Genomic DNA, 22,066 nt, shown 5'->3' with positions numbered 1-22,066 from the left:
GTCAGGTATCCTAAGCAAAAGTAAAAAAAATCCTGGCAGCCACTCAGCCAAGGTCACAGAGATCCCCGTGCAGCACAACCTGACCCTGGGGCTGCAGTTAGTGCAGAATGTTGAAGCACGATTGCTGATATGAGTGAGACCCTGTCAGCACATAATACCTCTGCTCTGAAATCTGCACTGGATGCCGATTTGCTGTCAGGCCAAGTTCAGTGTGTGCTTTTCATGTTACAGGTGCCACATAATACTTTTTCTGCTCTTGTAAGAAATCAATCCTTTAGTGTGGCAGTACCTACGCTTTGGAACTCCCTGCCTATTTACATTAGGCAGGCACCTTCATTGTACTCATTTTGGCACCTGCTAGAGACATTTTTGTTTAGGCAAGCCTACCCAGGCATGTAGAAGCTTTTGTTTTTATCTGTTTTTAACTCATTGTTGGTTTCATTTTTTGGAATGTTTTCAAATATCTGTCTTTAATTGTTTTTGCCAATAATTTTATTGCTTTAATCTCTTCTATAAACCGCTTTGAGGTTTTTTTTTACAATAAAGCAGTATATAAATGTTGTAAATAAAATATATGAATAAATTTCTGAGTCACTGTGGCCCTTGGATCTCTTTCCTCTTTTAGGTACAAAGGAATAGGAATCTGCCTTATACTGAGTCAGGCCATTTGGCACCATCTAGCTCAGTACTGATGACATGGACTAGCATTGGCTTTCCAGGATTCCAGGCAATAGTCTCTTCCAGACATTGAATTTTGGACCTTTGCATGCAAAGCATTTGCCCTACCACTGAGCTACAGCGTTGTTTTAAAAAGTATCTGTTAAAATTGTTCTTTTCAATTCACTAATGAATGTGCAGCATACTAGGACAGATCCACCCCATGCATTTAAAGCACATTCAATATACATTTGAAGCACATGAATCCCACCACAGAATCCTAGGAACTGTAGTTTTTTAAGAGTGGTGGGAACTATAACTGTGAGGGGGAAACTATACTTCCCAGGATTCTTTGGGGGAAGTCATGCGCTTTAAATGTGAGTTGGATATACTTTAAATGTATTATGTAGATCTGCATTACTTCATAAACTTTGGCTGCATATAAATCATTTTAATTAAATTTTAAAATGGAAATAAACTACAAAGTTTACTTGGTGACCATGGGCTATGTACCATCTCTCAGCCTAATCTGCCCTTCAGGGTGAAAACAACAGATGGGGACCATGACCACCCCAAGGAAGAAGGGCATACTTAAAATGTAGAAGAAATAATGATTTACAGCCATAGTGTGAAATCAGATACATATCAAGACATACTATGAAGAAATATTTATATAAGCATGAATGTCAAAGATGTTTATTTACACAACCTGTAACAATATTTATAGTGCAATCCTATGCAAGTTTACTCAGAAGCAAGTCCCAATGTATTCAATGGGGCTTACTCAGACAGGGAACCATGCACAGGACTGCAATTCAGTGATAAAGAACTTCACTCACCCAATCCAAAATTCAGAATCATGCTACTTTAAGCTGTTTTGCAACTTTTTTATGCTTGTGTTTTGGTTATTGGATTTTAAATGGCTTTATTTCTTGTTGTGAGCTGCCTTGATTTCCAACCCTACCTCACAGGGTTGTGGAAAATATTCTATATACACACACACTGGAGATGTAAAAATACATACATCCCATACAATAGTTTATTATCAAAACCAGTTGGTCCTTACAGAACTTTTTTTTAAAAAAAGTATTAGTTTCCTGCCTAGTAAAAGCAGTGACACCTAAGTAAAAAATGTAAATGTACTACCTTCAAGTCGATTCCAACTTATGGCGACCCTATGAATAGGGTTTTCATGAGGCTGAGAGGCAGTGACTGGCCCAAGGTCATCCAGTCAGCTTCATGGCTATGTGGGGATTCAAACCCTGGTCTCCCAGGTTGTAGTCCAACACCTTAACCACTACACCACACTGGCTCTTGACACCTAAGTAAGACCTACCTAATTGCTTTAAAAAAAAGGATTGGAGGGGAAAGATTTACAACACAATCCTTTTCTATGTTCACTGAAATGTCCCACTGACTTTCAGCACAATCCTAACCATGTCTACTCAAAAGTAAGTCCAACTGAATTCAGTGGGGTTAACCCTCAGGTATGTAGAATTAGCATTGCAGCTTCACTCCAGAAAAAGTTCATATTGGGAAGGTTTTCAAAACAGATTATGAATAAGACAAATAAACTGCCCTCTTCAACAGTCCAGTAAAATTTAAACTTGTTTTACTCTTTAATTAGAAAAGTATAACACTGCAGCATGTACACTTTTTTAAAACTTCAAAAATTATTTGAAATTATAAAATGTATAATATGCCATTTTTGCAAGTAATTAAAAAAAACTGCATGTACACTTTTATTATAATTATAACTAAAATTGTTTACTATGTATGCCCACCAAGATCCTGCTGTTATCTTCTGTAGTAATGCAATCCTATGCATGTTTGCTCAGAAGCAAGTCCTAATCCTGTACAGAGAAAGTACTCTTTATGCTGCTGAAAGCTATATATTTACTGAATTCCTGATGTGAGACAAGTAGGAAAAGGAAACTGTTCTCAGAACTTGAAATGGGGTTTAGGTATTGCCTGGGGATCAACAGATCTTGTCAATCACAACCCTGACTTCACTTACTGACTAAAAACCTGAGAGGTCAGGGATTAGAGCAGCCGGTACTAACAGAAGTTATGAGGGGGGTGGCTGACATGTTGGTCTATATTTTTTGAACCAGACCACCTAGAAACTTAAATTTTTTTAAAAGAAAAAAAAGAAAGCTAGAGTCCGGAGATTAACTTGACTCACCCGCAGAGCCAGTGAGGACCCCCAAAAACTGGAGTCTCTGGGCAAAAACTGGAGATGTGGCAACCCTAATTTGTGCAGGCCACTAGGCCTGAGCTGTACATGTCTGTGGATCCACAGGTTTGGAGCTAACATGAGTATAATAGCAGTGGTACTTAAACTTCTATTGGAAAGCAGCAGAACAGGTAGAGCTAAGAAGTTTCTGAGAGTCATACAGCCAGACTAATCGGCAGGCAGTATTGGACCTCTGAACTTGGAGATCATTGGCCAGTGCCCCACTTTGCTGATCTTTGTCAGCTATGCACCTTTCTTACTCGATCACTCCATCACTCTGCAGATCTAATATGTTTCTGTTCTGCCAACAACAACAGTTTCATTTTTAACATTGCAGAGTGAAGTGGCTGTTCTTCTAAAACCAGTATCAGACAAGATTCAGGAAATTCAGATGTTCAGAGAGAGGAACCGAGGAAGTAAAATGTTTAATCATCTGTCATCTGTCAGTGAAAGCATTCCAGCTCTTGGGTGGATAGCAATGGTAAGTTCTGAATTTAGTTGATTTTTTAAAAAACTTCTTATATGCTGTGCTAAGATAATAATAAATTAAAGTTGTTCAGACTGTTGTTCCCCCCAGCCCATGTTTCAAAATCTTAATGGCTGCATTCTAAAATGCAGCAAGGTACTGCCTTTTGATTTTATCTCTCCTCTCTCTCTCTCTCAAAATTCACTGTGCGACATTTATGTGATGGTCCTCTACCTTTCCTTAGTCTCCTAAACCAGGGCCTTATGTCAAGGAGATGAATGATGCTGCTACATTTTATACTAACAGGGTATTAAAAGACTACAAACATAGGTAAGTTTAAAAAATTTATACTTTTCTCTGGTAAAATTCCAGTTTTATCAGGTTCTAAAGAATATCCTGTTATTTTGAATCAACTACAGAAAGTATATAGGGAGTGCACACTATTTTGTACATTTTTGTGTTCTAAACTATTTGAAATTTAGCAGCCTAAAGATCCTCTGTGGCGCAGAGTGGTAAGCGGCGGTAACGCAGCCGTAGCTCTGCTCATGGCCGGAGTTCGATTCCAATGGAAGGAGGAAGTCGAATCTCCAGTAAAAGGGGTTGAGGTCCACTCAGCCTTCCATCCATCCGTGGTCAGTAAAATGAGTACCCAGCATATGCTGGGGGGGTAAAGAAAGGCTGGGAATGGAACTGGCAATCCCACATCATATATATGGTCTGCCTTGTAAACGTCGCAAGACGCCACCCTAAGAGTCGGAAATGACTCGCACTATTAAGTGCGGGGACACCTTTACCTTTTTTAACAACTTCAAACAGGGCCACTTTTAAAATTTTGTATTTATCCACATCATTTCACAAACATGTCAATTCCTCTCTAGGGGTCTATAAAGGGCTCCTGGAGCACATAGATAAAGCCTTGCTTCGTAAGGTGTATTACTATATTTTCCTAACTGAACTGGAGATTTCATAGTCTGCAAGCTTTTGTGATCCCAAATATGTGGCTGGGCTTCGTATGCTCTGGCAGCATTAGTGAATCTTAGTTCCTATGACCACCCAGCACAAAAGTTGAGGAGAAAAACGCAGTGAGAGGCAGCCATGAATGGAGCCAATTCATGCACAGTGATGGGGAGATGTTTCAGGGAGAAGCCACAGTCTCCACTTTAATTCAGCACTAGTAATATTACACCCACTATCCAATATGGGTCTATGAAACTGATGTAACCACACTCCAGCCAGCACTCACAACTGAAATGGATATATTGTTGCGGGGGGGAGAGAGAATCACATTTTTAACAGAACCAAAATGTTGCAGCTTGATCACTAGGAGAATGTAATTTTTTAAAATTATTATTATTATTATTATTTATATCCTGCCCTTCCTCCCAGTAGGAGCCCATTTGCTAAGGAAGGCTGCAATCCTCAAGCCACTGGTATCCTTATGAAATTGGCTGTGAGAAACCACCATTGAATTGTCTTATGCATCTATCTGTCTATTTATTTATTTATTATTTGATTTATATCCTGCCCTTCCTCCCAGCAGGAGCCCAGGGGGGCGGCATATTTAAATAATTCAGACCATTCCAACCTGAAGCCTGTGGCAAAATTTGATTTTTGTCATTTTAGTGTTGATTTTGATGGCCATCAATCCTATGGGTGAGGGAGAATCCGTGGTGGAAGAACCATCAGCTCAAAATGGCTCGCACAAGCCAGGGAAGAGGTTAGAGTGGAGTAGCTGGAGGGAAAATAAGTATGCCAGTTCCAGGGCTGGTATGTTTTGTTAAGGATATGTGAGGGGAAGGGGCTCCTTCAACATGCCCCCAAATGCTTCTTTCCCCATCCTACTACTGTTGGAGCACTGATGGCAGAGGCTTGTTGCTGTTTCTGCAGCTGCAATAAAGAGGCCTCTGATTGTGGACCTCCTTTTCTGCTGGCAGAGCTCCTTCTTCACTGTATCTGCAATATCCTATGGTCCCTGTGGTGCCTCCCAGGGACTACAGAATTGCACTTCACGATGTTTAATGCATGTAGAAATATTTTCCATTATGTTACAGTGATTTGCATCATGTTGACTGGGTGAAATCATTCTTGAATATCTGGACAGAACTTCAGGCATACATCAAAGAATATCATACTACTGGGCTCACCTGGAGTAAAACCGTAAGTGCTGTATTTCTTGCCTTTCCTTCCGATGCAAGAAAAGTCAGATGTATTTATTTATTATTTATTATTTGATTTATATCCCACGCTTCCTCCCAGCAGGAGCCCAGGGCAAACATAAGTGCTAAAAACACTTTAAAACATCATAAAAGCAGACTTTAAAATACATTAAAACAAAACATTAAGAACATTTTTAAAAAAAGCTTTAAAAATATCTTTTAAAAAGGGTTAAAAACTTTATTAAAAAAAACATTAACAAGCAATTCTAACACAGACGCAGACTGGGATAGGACTCAACTTAAAAGGCTTGTTGAAAGAGGAAAGTCTTCAAAAGGCGCTGAAAAGATAACAGAGATGTCGCCTGCCTAATATTTAAGGGGAATTCCAAAGGGTAGGTGTCACCACACTAAAGGTCTGTTTCCTATGTTGTGCAGAATGGACCTCCTGATAAGATGGTAGCTGCAGGAGGCCCTCACCTGCAGAGCGCAGTGATCAACTGGGTATATAAGGGGTAAGATGGTCTTTCAGGTATCCTGGTCCCGAGCTGTATAGGGCTTTGTACACCAAAACGAGAACCTTGAACTTGGCCTGGTAGCAAATGGGCAGCCAGTGCAATTCTTTCAGCAGGGGGTGACATGTTGGTGATACCCTGCCCCAGTGAGCAGTCCCGACGCCACATTTTGCACCAGCTGCAGCTTCCGGACCAACCTCAAGGGCAGCCCCACATAGAGTGCATTACAGTAATCCAGCCTAGAGGTTACCAGTGCGTTGACAACAGTGGTCAGGCTATCCCGGTCCAGAAGACTGACACTCTCTTAATCTGGAGTATTTATCTGGGTTAGGATCCATCTTTCTCGCTGATCCTTGGGAACGACTAATTGAGGATCCCCTCTTGCAGAATTTTACCACGAGGAAAAAGAAGCTTTTGGTAGATCTACCATTACTTGCCGTCTCTCTTAAGTGGGTAATGAAATAATGTGTAATGTTGCCAACCGAATTTAGGTATCAGCACTAGGATAAATGATAAAGAGTGTGTACATCTCACACTTGTTTAAGTCTACTAAACGTTCTCTACAAACTCCTATTGAATGAAGGCATGTTTGATATTTGATATACTGGGTTGTGGTTTGTTTCATTACAAAAACAGACACTTTCAAGGAAAGTAGAAATCCAAACTGGTGGGGTGAAGCAATTGGTTGACAAGAAAGGCAGCTGTGTAATTGCTTCATCACGCGCCCAGTGTAACTCAGCCAACACATACCACAACACTTACTGTTGGCAACTTCTCAGCTCAGTCTAGTTCCTCTCAGCCATGCCAGATTGGTTTTGTTACTTGGCTTTGAGATTCTGAAAGGGCAGGGGAATCTGCTTTACATAAGTGCTGGAACATTGTGACCACAGACAGCTCCTGCGTACAATATGGGTCATAGCCTTATCAGGCAGAATTGACAGAGGCTGCATTCAGAAGGCACTTTATTTTGTCTTCCCAAGGTTTCCTTACTTGTTAATTTTTTGTATTTTGTGTGATCTTTGAAGTCCACTTCAGGAAATCTAGTGACACCTAGCACAGGGTTAGGATTCATTTCCGTGGTATTTCCAGAAAAAAATCCACGTGCAATCCCAGAAACCTGGAATATCTCAGGAGTTTTGCGTTGTAAGTTTCCCTTGGTTTTAATGGATTGTGCCCCCACCACTCAAATAACAAAATTTTGGGCGGTATTGTAGCATACCATGTGATGAATCATGGGGAACAGAAGTGCACATGCATGGAAAGGGTGGGGGAGTTGCGGTATGTCCAATGATGCTTGTTATGTCACACCACTCCCACTGGTGTGAATGAAATTTAGCGCTATATGGGAGTATATTGGTCAAAAAGCCATAGTTCCATAATGCCACAGGACAGAAGCATTGCAAAACTAATGCAGTAAACCCCATGTCTGAATGCAGCCTCAGAAACTGACTGAATTTTTATAACCAGAGCCAAAATGCACATATTTATCACATTTTGCAGCAGCTGGTATAGCACAGTGGGGAGGAGAGCCTGGCTGGGAGTCCAGAGTCTGTGAGTTCAAATTCCCACTCGTGTCTCCTGGGTGTCAAGGGTCAGCTAAAGATCACCCCCACAGTGAGTGGCTCAGGGGTTACGTGCCCCGCCACCTGTGCAGCCGTGGGCAAGCTGCATAGTCCCAAGAAGTCCACTTGCCCCCCAGCTGGCAGTTGCAGACAGGAGGGGTCTGGCTTGTGCAGCTGTGGCAAGCTGAGAAGCCCTAGCCAGCTGGAGAGGACTAGTCTCAGAGGGAGGCAATGGTAAACTTCCTCTGTATACTGCTTACCATGAAAACCCTATTCATTGGATCACCATAAGTCGGGATCGACTTGAAGGCAGTCCATTTCCATTTATCACATTTTGTCCTTGGGGACAATCTTTTTCTTTCCCAAATTGCCAGGGTGGGGACTCCAATCTGGATTGAGACCTGGTAGGGGCTTTCATCCTTTCCCTCCTGCTGTGGTCCTGATTTAGATCAGAGGTCCTGCATCTGCCATTTACCCTGGAAAACAGCTCCCATTGTTCCAGTGGGAACTTTCCCCTCAATATAAGTTGTGGCCTCAGGGCCCTCAATCCAGATCAAGACCACCGCAGTGGCAAAAGGTTAAAGTCCTCTGACCCTATCCCAGGATCCCAATCCAGAATGGGGATCCCAAACTGACAATTTACGGAAGAAAAAAGCTTTCACTCAAGGACAGGTGACACAACATGATTAATGGCCAAGTGTAGCTTGGCCTTAAGGCATAAGGCAGTTTTGGCCATTGGAGGGGGGGGTGCTGCACACCTGATGTCCTGGCAGCGGAGTCACTGGCACTTACAGAGAGGGGGAGAGATGTGTGATCACACCAGAGTACTGGATTGGCTCTGTGCCCATATAGTGCCAACATCTGTGCCACCTTCCAGGTCAGGTGCATGCTGGTGTAAGGCATCTATATGTAAGCAAAGTAACCAGGAGTGGCAGACTGAAAATATTTCAAGAGTTCATTTCAGTAACTTGGTTACTTCTGTGTGGCCTCATCCAGATCCTTTGTTGTCTTCTTGTCTTCTGCATGGTGCCATATTGTGATAAGCATTTATCATTTAGTAAGAAGCTACTTTTCCATCTGTACCTTTTGAGGAATGCCCGGTATTTTAGTTCAGTGCAGTTTATTCATCATATAATTTTTAAAAACATTATAACCTCAAAATTGAAGATGTCAAGTCTTATGCCTTTTTAACAATATCAGCTCACTACTAATCTGTAATGAATGAAATCATTTAGAAAATGGGAATAAATTCCATCTCAGTCTATAGGTTGGTAATTATATTTATTTTAGTAGGATAACACTGCAATTATGAGAAAGCCACCCACACTCTGTACACGCACATGGCAAATCCTGAACAGGTGATAAATGGCACTAGTCTTTTTTCTTTTTAGATGGCTTCAGACAAACAGATAAAATAGTCCATACAGCTAATCGCCAAAATGGATTAGATTTTTGTATAAAGCCAGCAATCATCAGCTGTTTCACCTTGTAACTTGCATATCATTGGGCAGCAGGAATGCTTGCAGACAGGTGGTCTAAATGGTGTAGTTAACAGAGCCAACACTAGTATACATTTACAGAAGAAACACCTTAACAAAAGATTTATGTCTCTGTGTCATAGTCCACCTGTTCCTGTAGGCTGTTACATGATATTTTGAGCTTCACAATCCTCATCTTTATGTGTGTGCATATGTATGAAGAGGACAATATAGAGCTCTGTAATCATATTAAGCATGTAACTAGGATTATAAGAGTTTGTAGTGCTAATATATTTTTATTAGGAGAATGAAAATTTCTCCTTTGAGACTCCCAATAATTGGTTTCTTGAGGGGATAGATTTTCAGTTCATTTATGTCATTGTTCACACCACCTGTCCCCCTCATTCACAAGTCAAATGTCTACATGCTGATTATGCACACATGCACAAAATTAACTTACTGTTATTAGCATATGAAACATAATGCAGAGATTTGACTTCTGCTTGCTAGAATTATGATTTAAAATTCAAATGTTCCAATTTTTCAGACTGTCTTACAGTGTTTTGAAATATAAATATTCATGGGACATAATAATGTATTGCTATATTTTTCATTTGATAGTACCAACAATGTACATATTTCTGCTAATCCTCATATGGTAGTTCTTTAATATCTTGCTTTACGGAAGGGAACTAGAACTGTCAGTGAGTGTCTTTCCTTTGGCCACACAAAATGACCATGTCTAAGCTGGGATAGAACTCAAGCTAAAGTCTGGCACCATCCATTGGACCACACAGTGGTTGGTGAAAGGCAGAGATACAAATGCAGGCATAATGAACCTTTTTTTTATTATTTTTACAACTGAGTGAGATAAACAGTAGTGGTATATAGACAATTACTGAATATTGTTCTTTTTAATACCTATATCTTATTTCCAAGCTTGATTATCCAAATGTCAATGACTGAAGATGGAAATTGGGCAAGAGAAGGACCCAAGGCTATATCAGTTATGGATGCCTTGCAGAAAAATAATGGAGGTCAAACCACTGACATTGTGCAAGGGAAGAGCATGTGCACTTTCCGTCAACTATCAGGAATCGTCCTTAGCAGCAGAGAGATGTATGCAGGAGCCAGCCCTAGTTCTGCTAGATCTTGGGCTCAAAGGAGTTCATTTAAGGTCAAGAAAAGTGATTGCAGGGGCCCTGATCAACACCCCCATGCAGACACATACTTAACTTTGACCTCCAGTGAGTGAAGGTAGGAGTATGAAGCATCTGCCAGTGGAATGGGGAATGATACCAATGTGTTTCCTATATGTGCAAGAAACCTAGGTGGTGTCTGTTCAAGTGTGGGCACTCACAACTCCCACTCGCTAGAGATCAAGGTTAGTATGTGTGATTATCATTTATCGGAACCCCTGCAACGGTACCTCTCCCCCACCTTTTAAACTGATCTGCAGTGGAAGGTGGTAGAAGTTTAGGAGCAAAACATTCATCCTTAGAAAGCTTCCTTTTCCCCCCCTTGCTGACACGAGGACCTCATTCCCAGGGCAGGAGCATTTAGCTCCCACACCCTCATTTCCTGGACATGGGTTTATTGCCAGTTAAGTACTGATAAGGTTAATCTAGTATCCGTTCTACATAAATATTTCTCAGAAAATTAATGATACACTTAACACTTAAAAATACAGTGTAGTTCCCTTCGGAAGAAATTTTTTTATTGAGTTTATAAACCATAATCCTGATTTCGTTCGTGTTTTTTGGAATTACTTACTTTCAAACAATTTCATGGTTGACAACAAATGGATCTTATTTGCAAATGAGAACAACCACCAACAGATACTTTGGCACCACCACTTTCATATCTTACTTGACTAAACTATATAACGGGCAGTAACGAGAGAGCAGCTGTTGCTAAGGCAGGCAGCTGACATAAACCCAGATGACAGACGTTGTAACCATTTGTGCTAGTTAAATAGCTTTTTAAATGCTTTTTATAAAGATACATTGTTTTAAACATCTGCTCACACTTAATGCAAAGAATTGCTTGCAATAGCAAACACCTGCTAGATTAAGAGAAGATGAACTTTGAGAAGCTATAGCACGTCTTTCTTGTAGGGGTTCGTATGCTGAAGTCTGTGAATTGACATACATGCTGCTGTGGTCTCCTCATGTAATCAGTGCTTAGATAGACAAGCTTCTGTGGGAAAATTGAGTGATGGGATATCCACTAGCCCAGCCTTTCCCAACTAGTGGGCCACCAGGTGTTGTTGGACCACAACTCCCATCAGCCTCAGCCAGCATTGCCAATGGTCAGGGAAGATGGGAATTGTGGTCCAACAACATCTGGTGGCACACTGGTTGGGAAAGGCTGGGCTAGTGGATATACCAGAACCTCTTTTTTTTTTTTTTTCAATAATTTTTATTCAGATTTTCATAAAACATACAAGACAAAATCATAAAACATTCAAAGACAAAAAACAAAATCAAAAATAGTTAAACAAAAAGAAAAAAAGAAAAAAAAAACAAAAATAAAAAATAAAGAGTAAAATATTGACTTCCCATTTGTCAAAGATCAAATCAGTTATAAGTCTATAATATATAACAATCCTGTCTCTTAAGTCATATTATAAAATCACTTTCCTCCAGTAGTTATCTTACTTAATCATCAAATCTCATAAACATTACTTTATTCTTTCCACAAAAAGTCAAAGAGAGGTTTCAATTCTTTAAGAAATATATCTATCAAATTTTTTTTTCCAGATAAGCATATCGATTAATCCATCTCATTACTAATTATGATAATCTTGTTGTCATAACCATAGTCAAAATAAACATTTCAATTAATCCATCACATCAGAATCTGTTAGGTTCAGTAATTTCAGTAGCCATTGTTCTATTATCCCTATTAGTTCCATTTTCCATCTTCCATCTTCAGTAGTCTTGTTAAGTCCAGTAATTTCAGTATCCAATCTTCCATTATCAGTATTCCATAATAATCTTGCTGTCAAAGCCATAGTCATATAGTAAGAGTCTGATGGGAATTACCTCTATCCCAAATATTTTCTTGCCATCCATTCTGAATAGGTTGCTGAAATACTGCTGTAAAATCATATCTCTGTTCTTTTTTTCAAAATACACTGGGTCATCTCTTGAAAGTTTTTCCATTGTCACATGGCTGCAGTTAATTCCATAGATTTTCTCTATATTGGGCTCCATCACATCATTCCAGTCCAGAAGATTATCCATGCCATTGATAACTTTATCTCTAGAATCTTCATTAATTTCTTCAGAGATAACATTGAGTTCCAAACAATAGATTTTATTTCTAAAGTCCATAGACTCCAAATCTTGTTCCTGTTCCACGTTTGTTCCAATCTCCGGGATCTCCTCTCTCACAGGGACCCCTGTTCCAGTCTCCAGGGTCTCCTCTCTCACAGGGACCCCTGTTCCAGTCTCCAGGGTCTCCTCTCTCACAAGGACCCCTATGTCTTTAATCTCCTGTGTCTCCAAACAATAAATTTTATTTCTAAAGTCCATAGACTCCAAATCTTTTTCCTGTTCCACGTTTGTTCCAATCTCCGGGGTCTCCTCTCTCACAGGGACCCCTTCCAGGGTCACCTCTCTCACAGGGACCCCTATATCTTTAATCTCCTGCTTCATTTTACTCAATTCAATTTTCAGCTCCTTACAACCCTGTCGCAGGTTTTGTTTCGTTATCTCAATCTCATCCATTATTTTCTGAAACATAGTTATTTCCAGCTTCTCAGCCACTTTCTTAATTGCCATTTTAAAAGAAAAATATAGGAAAACCACTTCTTATTTCAGCAACAATTGGGTTAATACTCCAAACTTGGTGACATCACAGTATAAACAGAGCAGACAGCCTTATCTCTCCATGTTTAAGTAAACAAAATGCAGTTCCCAGGATCGAAACAATTAATGGCGGTCGTCAGAAAACAGATTCGTCAAAATAAAATAGACCAAAAAGAGAGTAGTCTCAGACAATATAATATTCTTCAAAATAAAAATCTGGAATAGAAATCCCTCTTCTGTGTATATCTTTAGAATGCAAATCCAGGACAGCTTTTTGCAACAAAAACAGAGATAAGCTATTAATTAGTGAGTAGCAGAGAGAAGTTATGGCTCCCCAGTGAGATGTCAAAAACCGATCAATCTGGCAAATCTCTTTTAAACAGCAACAATTTAAGTCAAGTAAAAGAAAAATATAGAAAGAAGGGTGCTTGCCTGTTAGTGCGTTCTCTCTTAGAAGATAAGATGAACGTTCGCTTTTCCAGATAGAGCTTGTTGTTAAAAATCCGTCCCACCTTCGTCGGCTGGACCTCGTCCCATAAATTAATGAGATCTGGTCGTCCCAACAAAAATAGGCTTTGAGGTTAATCTCTTCGTTTCTCCCTACCCGGGAGAAGTTTAATCAGTCAAAAAAAGAAAAAATCTGACTGATATATCTGAATAAGCTTCTTTTGAGGCAGGAGCCCGTCTCAAAAGCAGACACAGGCTAAGTCACCCTTCCCGGAAGTCCGGATATACCAGAACCTCAATCTGTTCTGTTTAGTCTTTCTCAAAACTGATATCAGAACCGAGCAATAAATTCCTGCCTGTTTTCAATGTGCCGGGAGGCATGTAGTACAGTTTTCTTGGGCCATTCTGTTTCAGAGACAGAAGCAGTACACATGTTATGCTCAGCTGCATGTAGGTTTTTGTTTTCTTTAACAAAATGCAGCTGCAGAGGCTGCAATCTAAAGCGGAAGCCCCATGGTGTCTTGATCGGTTACTAGCCACAGGGGCTGTGTTCTGCCTCCACCGCTGGAGGCAATATGACCCTGAATGTCACTTGCTGGGGAGCACAACTGGGGAGAGTGCTCTTGCATTCAGGTTGTGCTTGTGGGCTTCCCATGGGCATCTGGTTGGCCGCTGCGAGAACAGGATGCTGGCCTAGATGGGCCACTTGTTTGATCTTGCAGGACTCTTCTTCTGTTTTTATTATCCTTTTGCCCCTGGCATTTCCCCCCTCTACTTATCACCCCACCTCTGACAAGTTGCTTCTCTCCTGTAAGACAAAAAGCAGATGGGTTGTTTTTCAAAGCAGAAAAAAATAAACAAACCTGGAAGCAAACCTCACCTTACGGGTCTTCTGGTTTAGACTATAGCCTCTGCAACTTTATTTTGTAAAAGAATAAACATAGGAAGAAACTACATATAACAGACCATCACATGTGCTTTGGCTCATACTACACATGTAAGATTGCTGTTTGAAAGCATCCATATCAAAAGTTCTCCATGAGCAGCAATCTAACATACTGGGAAGATGTGATAGTTCTGGACACATTTTGATAATGAATTTTGTTCCTGCGCAGACCAAATTTGTGTAGGAAATTGTCGGTATATCAGAGTGTGACTTCTCAGAGGGACTCCTGTCAATCTACGTAATTAATAACCATTTCACTGACAAGCAAAAGCTAACAGGCTGTAAAAGGAATTGCAATAAAACTGTAAGAGAAGAAACACACATGTCATCAATGGGAAGCGCTGTGCTTTACATTAAGCATGTTTATTCTGAAGTAAACTCCACAGATGTCAGTGATACTTACTCCCAAGTAAGGGTGCATGGGATTGCAGCTAAATTTTTGTATTCTAATATTGCATTACATTCACTCAGTTCATGGGACATACTGTATGTCTCTTTCTAAAGTGACCATTATTGCCAGGTGTATGTTTTAACTCTAACCTTTTCCTTCCATAGTATTTGCTGTAAGCCACCTTGACTTTGTTCACACATTATGCATGATTTAGCATAACATGGATGGCCTAGAACAAACCTGAGCAAGCCTTAGGTTCCTGTGCTTCCCCGCCACCACCAAGTGGCCTGGAGAAAAACTTCAGCAATTTTTAGTTTCACTTTCTGTGAATCATGGCTTGTATCGTTGTCTGGCCTAGACATCATGGTTTATAACAAGGAGTTCTCAAACTGTGGTCCGCAGGCCACCTGTGAATTTGTGGTTGAAGATGGGAGATGGCACATCTGTTGTATTAAATATTCATATTGATTTTTAATTCTATTTTATTGCTTCTTTTATTTCTTATATTGTATTTTATTTGAATTCTATGGAATTCACATTGTAATACAATAAAATACAGTATATAAGAAATAACGGAAACAATTAAAATATAACTTTAAAAGAATACAGCATCTAGCACAGCACAATACAATTGCTACAAAGGCAAAAAATTATTAAGCGGTCCACAAAATCCTCAGCAGTCTTCAAATGCTCTGTGGGGGGGAAAGTTTGCGAACCACTGGTTTATTGCAAACTCTGGTAAGTTTCAAAACAAGCCAACTTCAAACCATGGTCTATCAAGCCCCTAGGTGTTGTTTATTAAACAGAAAGGCAAGGTATATTTATTGGTAAATAAAAGTCTTTTATAAGCATGAGGTGTCAAATGATGTCATCAGTTTGTTAGCAGGTACTCTAGTGTTCTAATAGATCATCAGCATTGTACATATTCTGTGAGTGTAGTAGAGGATATTGAGCACTGTTTTATATTGTTCTCTTTATAATGGTCAGGGATGGTGAGAAGTGTAGTCCAACAACATCTGGAGGGCCATAGGCAATTTTGTTATTTATTTTATTTTATTTATTTGTTTATTATTTGAATTATATCCCGCCCTTCCTCCCAGCAGGATCATACCTGCTGTACGGAGGTCTGATTTTGCTCTGTTGTCAGAGGCATATTTAGCATGTTCAGAATTGCATTATTCACTGTAGCAGTCAGAAAGATTCATAGAAAACTACACATTAGACCTGTAAAGATGACTAATTAATTTAGAAATATGAATCATACAATTTGGTTCCCTGGAAGAACTTATTTTGTTCTTAATAAAAGATTTATTATATTTTATGCAGTACTGTTAGTAGCTTGTCTATATGTTCCCCCCTTTTTCAAACTATATATTGATGGCCAAAGGTTGTAAGCAACAAAGGAAACAGAGTTCCAAAACTTTTTATTTTGCGAGCATCCAAACCTATTGTTTTTTAAAATCATGCATTCCACAGGGAAATTATGGAATCTGTTCATATTCCACCACACCAAAAATATAATTGTGTAGAAGTGTTCACCATTTTCTCATGTGATTTGTGACACCATCTGTTTATATAGTTCCAGACACCTTTCTAAATTTTATTTACAGGGTCCACTTGCCTCAGCAGCATCTGGGCTGTCTACTCTAACAGGCAACCAGGTCCCTCCTCCTCCTCCACCACCACCGCCACCACCACCTCCTCCACCACCAGGACCTCCACCTGCCTTCGATACCGAAAATGCAAAAGATGATACAACTGCAACCCGCTCAGCCTTATTTGCCCAGCTGAACCAAGGAGAAGATATTACCAAAGGTGTGAAGGAAATAATACATTTGTTACTCTTCAAATTATCTTTTTCTTTCCTCCAAAAACAAACACCAACCTTGCTTTCATTAACTCCCATATATGTCTATGGCAAAATGTTTAACTTGCAACCTTAAGATGTTGATCTCATTAATATTAACAGCTCAGCTTTCAAATAAGCTAAAATGCAATTACCAATTGTCAGATGGTGTTTGGCATCTGTGAAAATCAGTACTATTGACTGAAGTACTTCTTCATTTATTTGAACTGACTACTGCAGGCTCTGTTCTTTTTTTACTTTTGCTTTGCTGACTTCTCTGCCACTGTGTGCATGTAACGAAATGAAGAACTTTGGCAATTTTCTGTATTCAGTTAACTGTGCTAATTGGAACTAGTGGCATGATCCACATCCTTATTTGATGGATCCTTCTCCAGTAGCTGTGTAGGCCCATCATGCCCCAGCTTACCCCAGAAATAGCTGGGAACAGGAATACCACATTGTCCAGCAGGTGTGAAACAACCACATGGGCTGCTGCGGATTATAGTGGATTCAGCAGGTCTCTGCTAGTATCTGCAAGCCCACAGTGCCCTAGCCCTCCTGTGACAAGGCACAGGCTTAGTTTGCAGCTGATGAGACAACTCTAATCAACTTCAGCAGCTGTAGCAATGGTTTATTTATTATTACAGTTATATTCCACCTTTCCCCCAAGAAGTTCAAGATGACATACATGATTCTCCCCCTCCCCATTTATTGCCACAACAACCTTTTGAGGTAGGTTACGCTGAGACATGGTGATTGGCTCAAGATCACCCAATGATCTTCATGGCTAAGTGGGGATTTGAGCTCTGATCTTCCAGATCCTAGTCCAACACTTTAACCACTACACAACACTGGCTCTCTATATAGATATATGACCACTGGGCAAGGCTAAATTTTATCTCCCAGCTTTGCTTGGGGTTTACTGGGATTCAGCTGCCTGCACTGGTGCTGGAGAAAAGTCATGCCAGAACAGTGCTGTGGGGCATTGTAAATTTTCAGTGGTTTAAATAAATATGTCTTTTTGCCTGCATGATCCATTCTGAGACATTCAGTTTCCCCATATAGTATCATAGTTTTGTAACCTCCCTCCCCCCGCTAGCATGCAGACATGGAAGCTGAGGAATCAGAGGGTTCTACAGTGTTGGCAAGGATCTGTACACATGGTAAAGACAAGTGAAACTTACTGAAGAATAGTAAACCCTCAGTGGTAAACCCCCTCTGAATACCGCTTACCATGAAATCCCTATTCATAGGGTCGCCATAAGTCAGGATCGACTTGAAGGCAGTCCATTTCCATTTCAAAGCTCTAAAAAAAACCCTCTAAAATCACTGTAGGCTGAGGGCTGTGCCTAAGCCCTGCCCTCATGATATCAGCAGAGAGAAGCATACAGACACAAGCTCCCTCAGACAACCAGAGCTAGTGGTTTGGGTGGCTCAAGGGAAGCACCCCTGTGATTGCTGTCAGACCCACTCTCATTGTAGGGACTTTGGTGCCTTGGCAAGACAAGGCCCAATGATGGCCTCGGGTCAGATGGGAGAAAGTTCACCCCCTAACCTTCAGCCCTGAACCATTGCAGGAGCTGAGATGGGCACTGAGGTGGCCCAGAGCGGAGAGTTGTCAGGATACCACACTGGTCTCCCTTTAGTCCCTTTGAATGTGGCTATTCATAGAGCCATTGGGCAAGGAGACTCAGATGAACCCCAACACTACAGTCTTTCAGGATCTTGTGCATACAAAAGCATACCCAGTTAGGAAAAAGCAAACGAACTGTCAGATTTTCTCTCAGAGTACAATATTTAGAAACCTGATGCCAATCTTGTAACATGAATTGGCTGTCAGTTGATTTGGGAATCTCGCTTGAGGTTGCTGCTTACATTCTGAGAAACTTTAAGCTCTAGTCTTAATCAAACATAGAGCTTTGAAGAAAATCAAACATCAAGCTTTTTCACAGACAAAGTTGTGTTCAAATAGAATTGTTTACTGACTTATCTAACATGGTACAATAGCAAGAGTTTGGCCATCATATTGGCCAGTCTGAAGAAGGTAATATTGATAGGTGTACAGAGCTGATCTTTTTGTACTGCCACTTGTGGTTTTCTTAGGGCTTCGCCATGTCTCTGACGACCAGAAGACCCATAAAAACCCCAGTCTTCGGGCCCAAGGGGCACCAATTCGATCTCCTACAAAAAGCCATTCACCAAGTCCAATAACTCCCAAGCCTCCTCAACAGAGCCACTGTCCTGTGTTAGAACTTGAAGGAAAGAAATGGAGAGTGGTAAGTGCAGCTCACCTGTAACTAACATGGAAATGGCATATTGCTGATCCTTCTCTGGAATAGAGTTTACAGTAGGTGTGGTAACATGCTGTATGAAACAGCACATTAAAGCATCTCAACATAAGGGGGTGACCATCAGGGCTGTGGAGTCGGAGTCGTGGAGTCGGAGTCGGAAGCAATTTTGAGTGGAGTTGGAGTTGGTAGAAATGTACCGACTCTGACTCCGGCTTCAAAATAAATTTTGATTGATAATTTTTTTAAAATATAAATTCAAAATGTCAAAGAAGCTTCCCATGAAGTCAGCTGTAGTTGAGCATTTCACCATAACTCAAGATGGAAAACATTTTGTGTGTCAGTGTGTGACATAGGACCCAGATGGAGACAAATGCTGTGATGCCAAGATCAGCGCATATTCAGGCAGCGATAAAAATGCTCCTATGAGAGCTTCCCATTTAAAAAGACATTTACAGCCCTTTCCAGGGCTGTGCAGTCGGAAGCAATTTTGGGCGGAGTCGGAGTCGGACAGTAGAAAAATAGAGGAGTCGGAGTCGAAGGTTTGGCATACCAACTCCACAGCCCTGGTGACCATCCCTTACACTCTTTGGGATTCGAGGGGTTGCTGCTGTTCTTCCATTTGAGACATTAGTACAGCTGTGTGCTGCATGGAATGGCATACTGCCATACATCCACAAGAGTAAATTTACTTGAGAAGAAGGGGAGCCCTAATCAAGGACATGACCTGGAATGGCATGTGGGTTCACTTGCTCATGGCATGTTCTGGAACAGATATAGCCAGTCACAGCAATGACACTGAAAATAATAATGTAATATTTGGGAAGAATGGTCAAAATTGCTTATTTGTGAATATCATTAGAAAGTTGGGTATGATATTAACCAATTTACAGTAAAAAATTACTTGCAATATCAACTAAAGACAACACTTTTAGTGCAGTTCCCTTGATGCTGGGCCAGTTTGACTTTGCATCACTACAGATACTTTCTTGAGTTGTGCTTTTTAAAAATTTCACCAAAAATGTTTGGAAGCTTAACAAAATGTGTATTTCATTTGTTAAAATGTTCAAATAAACTTCAAAATCATCTAAGGAAATTTCATCGAACCAAACGGAGCCCTGTAGGACTTGCAACAGTAGAACCAGGAGAAACACTGGGAGGATGTAACTGTGGGTTAGATTTTTACCCATTTTTGTGAGGTCTTCTCATTCTCTGTAGATAACTGTGACTGGTGGAAAAATGTAGATACTGTGGCTAATATGTGATGTGTGAAACTTTCTTATTTTTTTCCCTGAAATACAGGAATACCAAGAAGACAAGAATGACCTTTTAATTACTGACACTGAACTCAAGCAAGTAGCTTACATTTTCAAGTGCAACAAATCTACATTACAAATAAAAGGAAAAATTAATTCCATTACAGTAGGTATGTACTCTTACTCCTAGTGCAAAGACTGAGCCTGCAGTCCTATGCACACATATCAGGAATATGCCCCACTGAACATAGTGGGACTTGCTTCTGAGCAAACGTGCATAGGATTGTACTGAACATCTTGCAAAGGTCTTATAGGTGCTAACACTGTAGAACATTGTTGAAATCTTTGGGGATAAGAATATGAATAAAACTAATCAGATTCTTAGGGTTGATTCTAACATATACTCACCCATTAAAAATAATGGGCATAACGAATGTAGCTCCATTAATTTCAATGGGTCTTCTCATGTCTAGTTTGGCCTTTTTCTGGGTACCATTTAAGTAGCTACAACTCATAAATACTTGCAAGTTGTAATATTTAAAATGCTTTCTCATCTGGTCAACAATATCAGAATAAGTTTTATGATCTATTTCTTTTCTCCTTTTCTCAGACAACTGCAAAAAGTTTGGCCTTGTATTTGACAATGTTGTGGGCATAGTTGAAGTGATCAATTCCAATGATATTCAGATACAGGTAAACATTCATTAATAACATTTATACAAAAATAAAAATCCAAAACAGGGAAAATATGTTAAGGGAAAATTAGCCACAAGAAATATAAGGCTCCCTAAATGATCACAGAAGTGCACAGTGCTAGTAAGAATCAATGTTAGGGTCCCAGGTTTCAGAATTAAATTATTCTCCACCATTAGTTGACCAAAGACAGTTATATTTCCATGAAATGCACAACTTCCCTCCGCGCTTTCCTTCCAATGGCAGTGATTTTTGCCAAGACCATAACATGAGAGGAAGGGTTAAACTCTCCCGCCTACTGTATTCCTAATGGCTATCACCTCCCTTTAGCAGCTGCTGTCTGCATTTTTAAAAACATGCATGTTAAATGCAAAGATGCATTTAACATCATGTCTAGTTTGGTCCTTAGGTAAGCTATAATATCTTACTTACCATTTGTGGATAATAATACTAGCCTACTTTAAAAGATTGTTGTAAGGATTACTAAGATAATGTATGTGAACCACAAAGGAACACTGCTGCATAAAACCTACATTTTGTTAATATAAACTCAAATTCTTCAGCAAAAGAAAAAAAAGTTGAGAGCAAATATTAACTTATTTAAAATGATTTCATTACTTGTTACTTTGATTATGTGTGGTCACATTTGAAATACTGAGTATAGTTCTAGTCACTACTTCTCAAAAATAATATTGTAAATTTGGAAAAGTTCCTGTAAAGGCAACCAAAATGATCAATGGATTGGTGCATGATTCCTCTGAGGAAAGACTACAGTATGTGGAATTTTTAGTTTCAGAAAAAAATTATTGAGGGGGAATTTGATAGACGTCTATTAAATTGTACGTCATGGAGAAAGCAGGCAGAAGTTTACCTGGATCATTCAATGAAGCTGAATGGTGGCTGATTCAAAACAGAAAAAGAAGTACTTCTTCACAGAGCACACGGTTGACTTACGGAATTTGCTTCCACAAGGTGTTGCAGTAGTTGTTGACTTACATGGCTTTAAAAGGGGATTAGGGGAACATATATAGAGGCCATGCTCATAGCTGTTAGCCGTCATTGCTAAATAGAATAAACAGAATAGGGAAAAAGATTCAGCCTAGCAAGCCACTAGGCAGCCTACTGAGATATGCCATTTCATCACCCTTCTGCCCAGTTTTGTCCCTCCTCTTCCTAAGACTTACCACCCCTAATGCTAATTTCTGGGTTGTAAATGAGACACCCCCCCACCCCCAACTACTGATGCGCTCACTAGCTCTCTCTTCCAGTTGCTGCACATTCTTCCATTATTCCTGCTCATGTAGAGGAGTCCCTACA

The 22,066-nt window shown here is 40.1% G+C and overlaps 1 protein-coding gene across 3 annotated transcripts in view; it reads left to right on the top strand.

Annotated features, from left to right (window-relative positions):
• Positions 1-22,066, top strand: part of CAP2 (cyclase associated actin cytoskeleton regulatory protein 2) — an 87,588-nt gene that overhangs the window by 53,836 nt on the left and 11,686 nt on the right. For all 3 annotated transcript variants that reach the window (XR_009758606.1, XM_061592236.1, XM_061592235.1), the window contains exons 5-11: positions 3,231-3,374; positions 3,604-3,689; positions 5,411-5,516; positions 16,277-16,481; positions 18,616-18,788; positions 20,103-20,226; positions 20,667-20,749. Coding sequence is in view for 2 of the 3 variants with exons in the window: in XM_061592236.1 (XP_061448220.1) it covers positions 3,231-3,374; positions 3,604-3,689; positions 5,411-5,516; positions 16,277-16,481; positions 18,616-18,788; positions 20,103-20,226; positions 20,667-20,749 (921 nt within the window). In the remaining variant the exon portion in view is untranslated. The remainder of the gene's footprint in view (positions 1-3,230; positions 3,375-3,603; positions 3,690-5,410; positions 5,517-16,276; positions 16,482-18,615; positions 18,789-20,102; positions 20,227-20,666; positions 20,750-22,066) is intronic.

This window comes from Rhineura floridana, chromosome 1 (genome assembly GCF_030035675.1).
Source record: "Rhineura floridana isolate rRhiFlo1 chromosome 1, rRhiFlo1.hap2, whole genome shotgun sequence".
Taxonomy (NCBI): Eukaryota; Metazoa; Chordata; class Lepidosauria; order Squamata; family Rhineuridae; genus Rhineura; species Rhineura floridana.
Note: the sequence above shows the minus strand (reverse complement) of the source record. Positions and strands in the feature narration are given on the sequence as shown.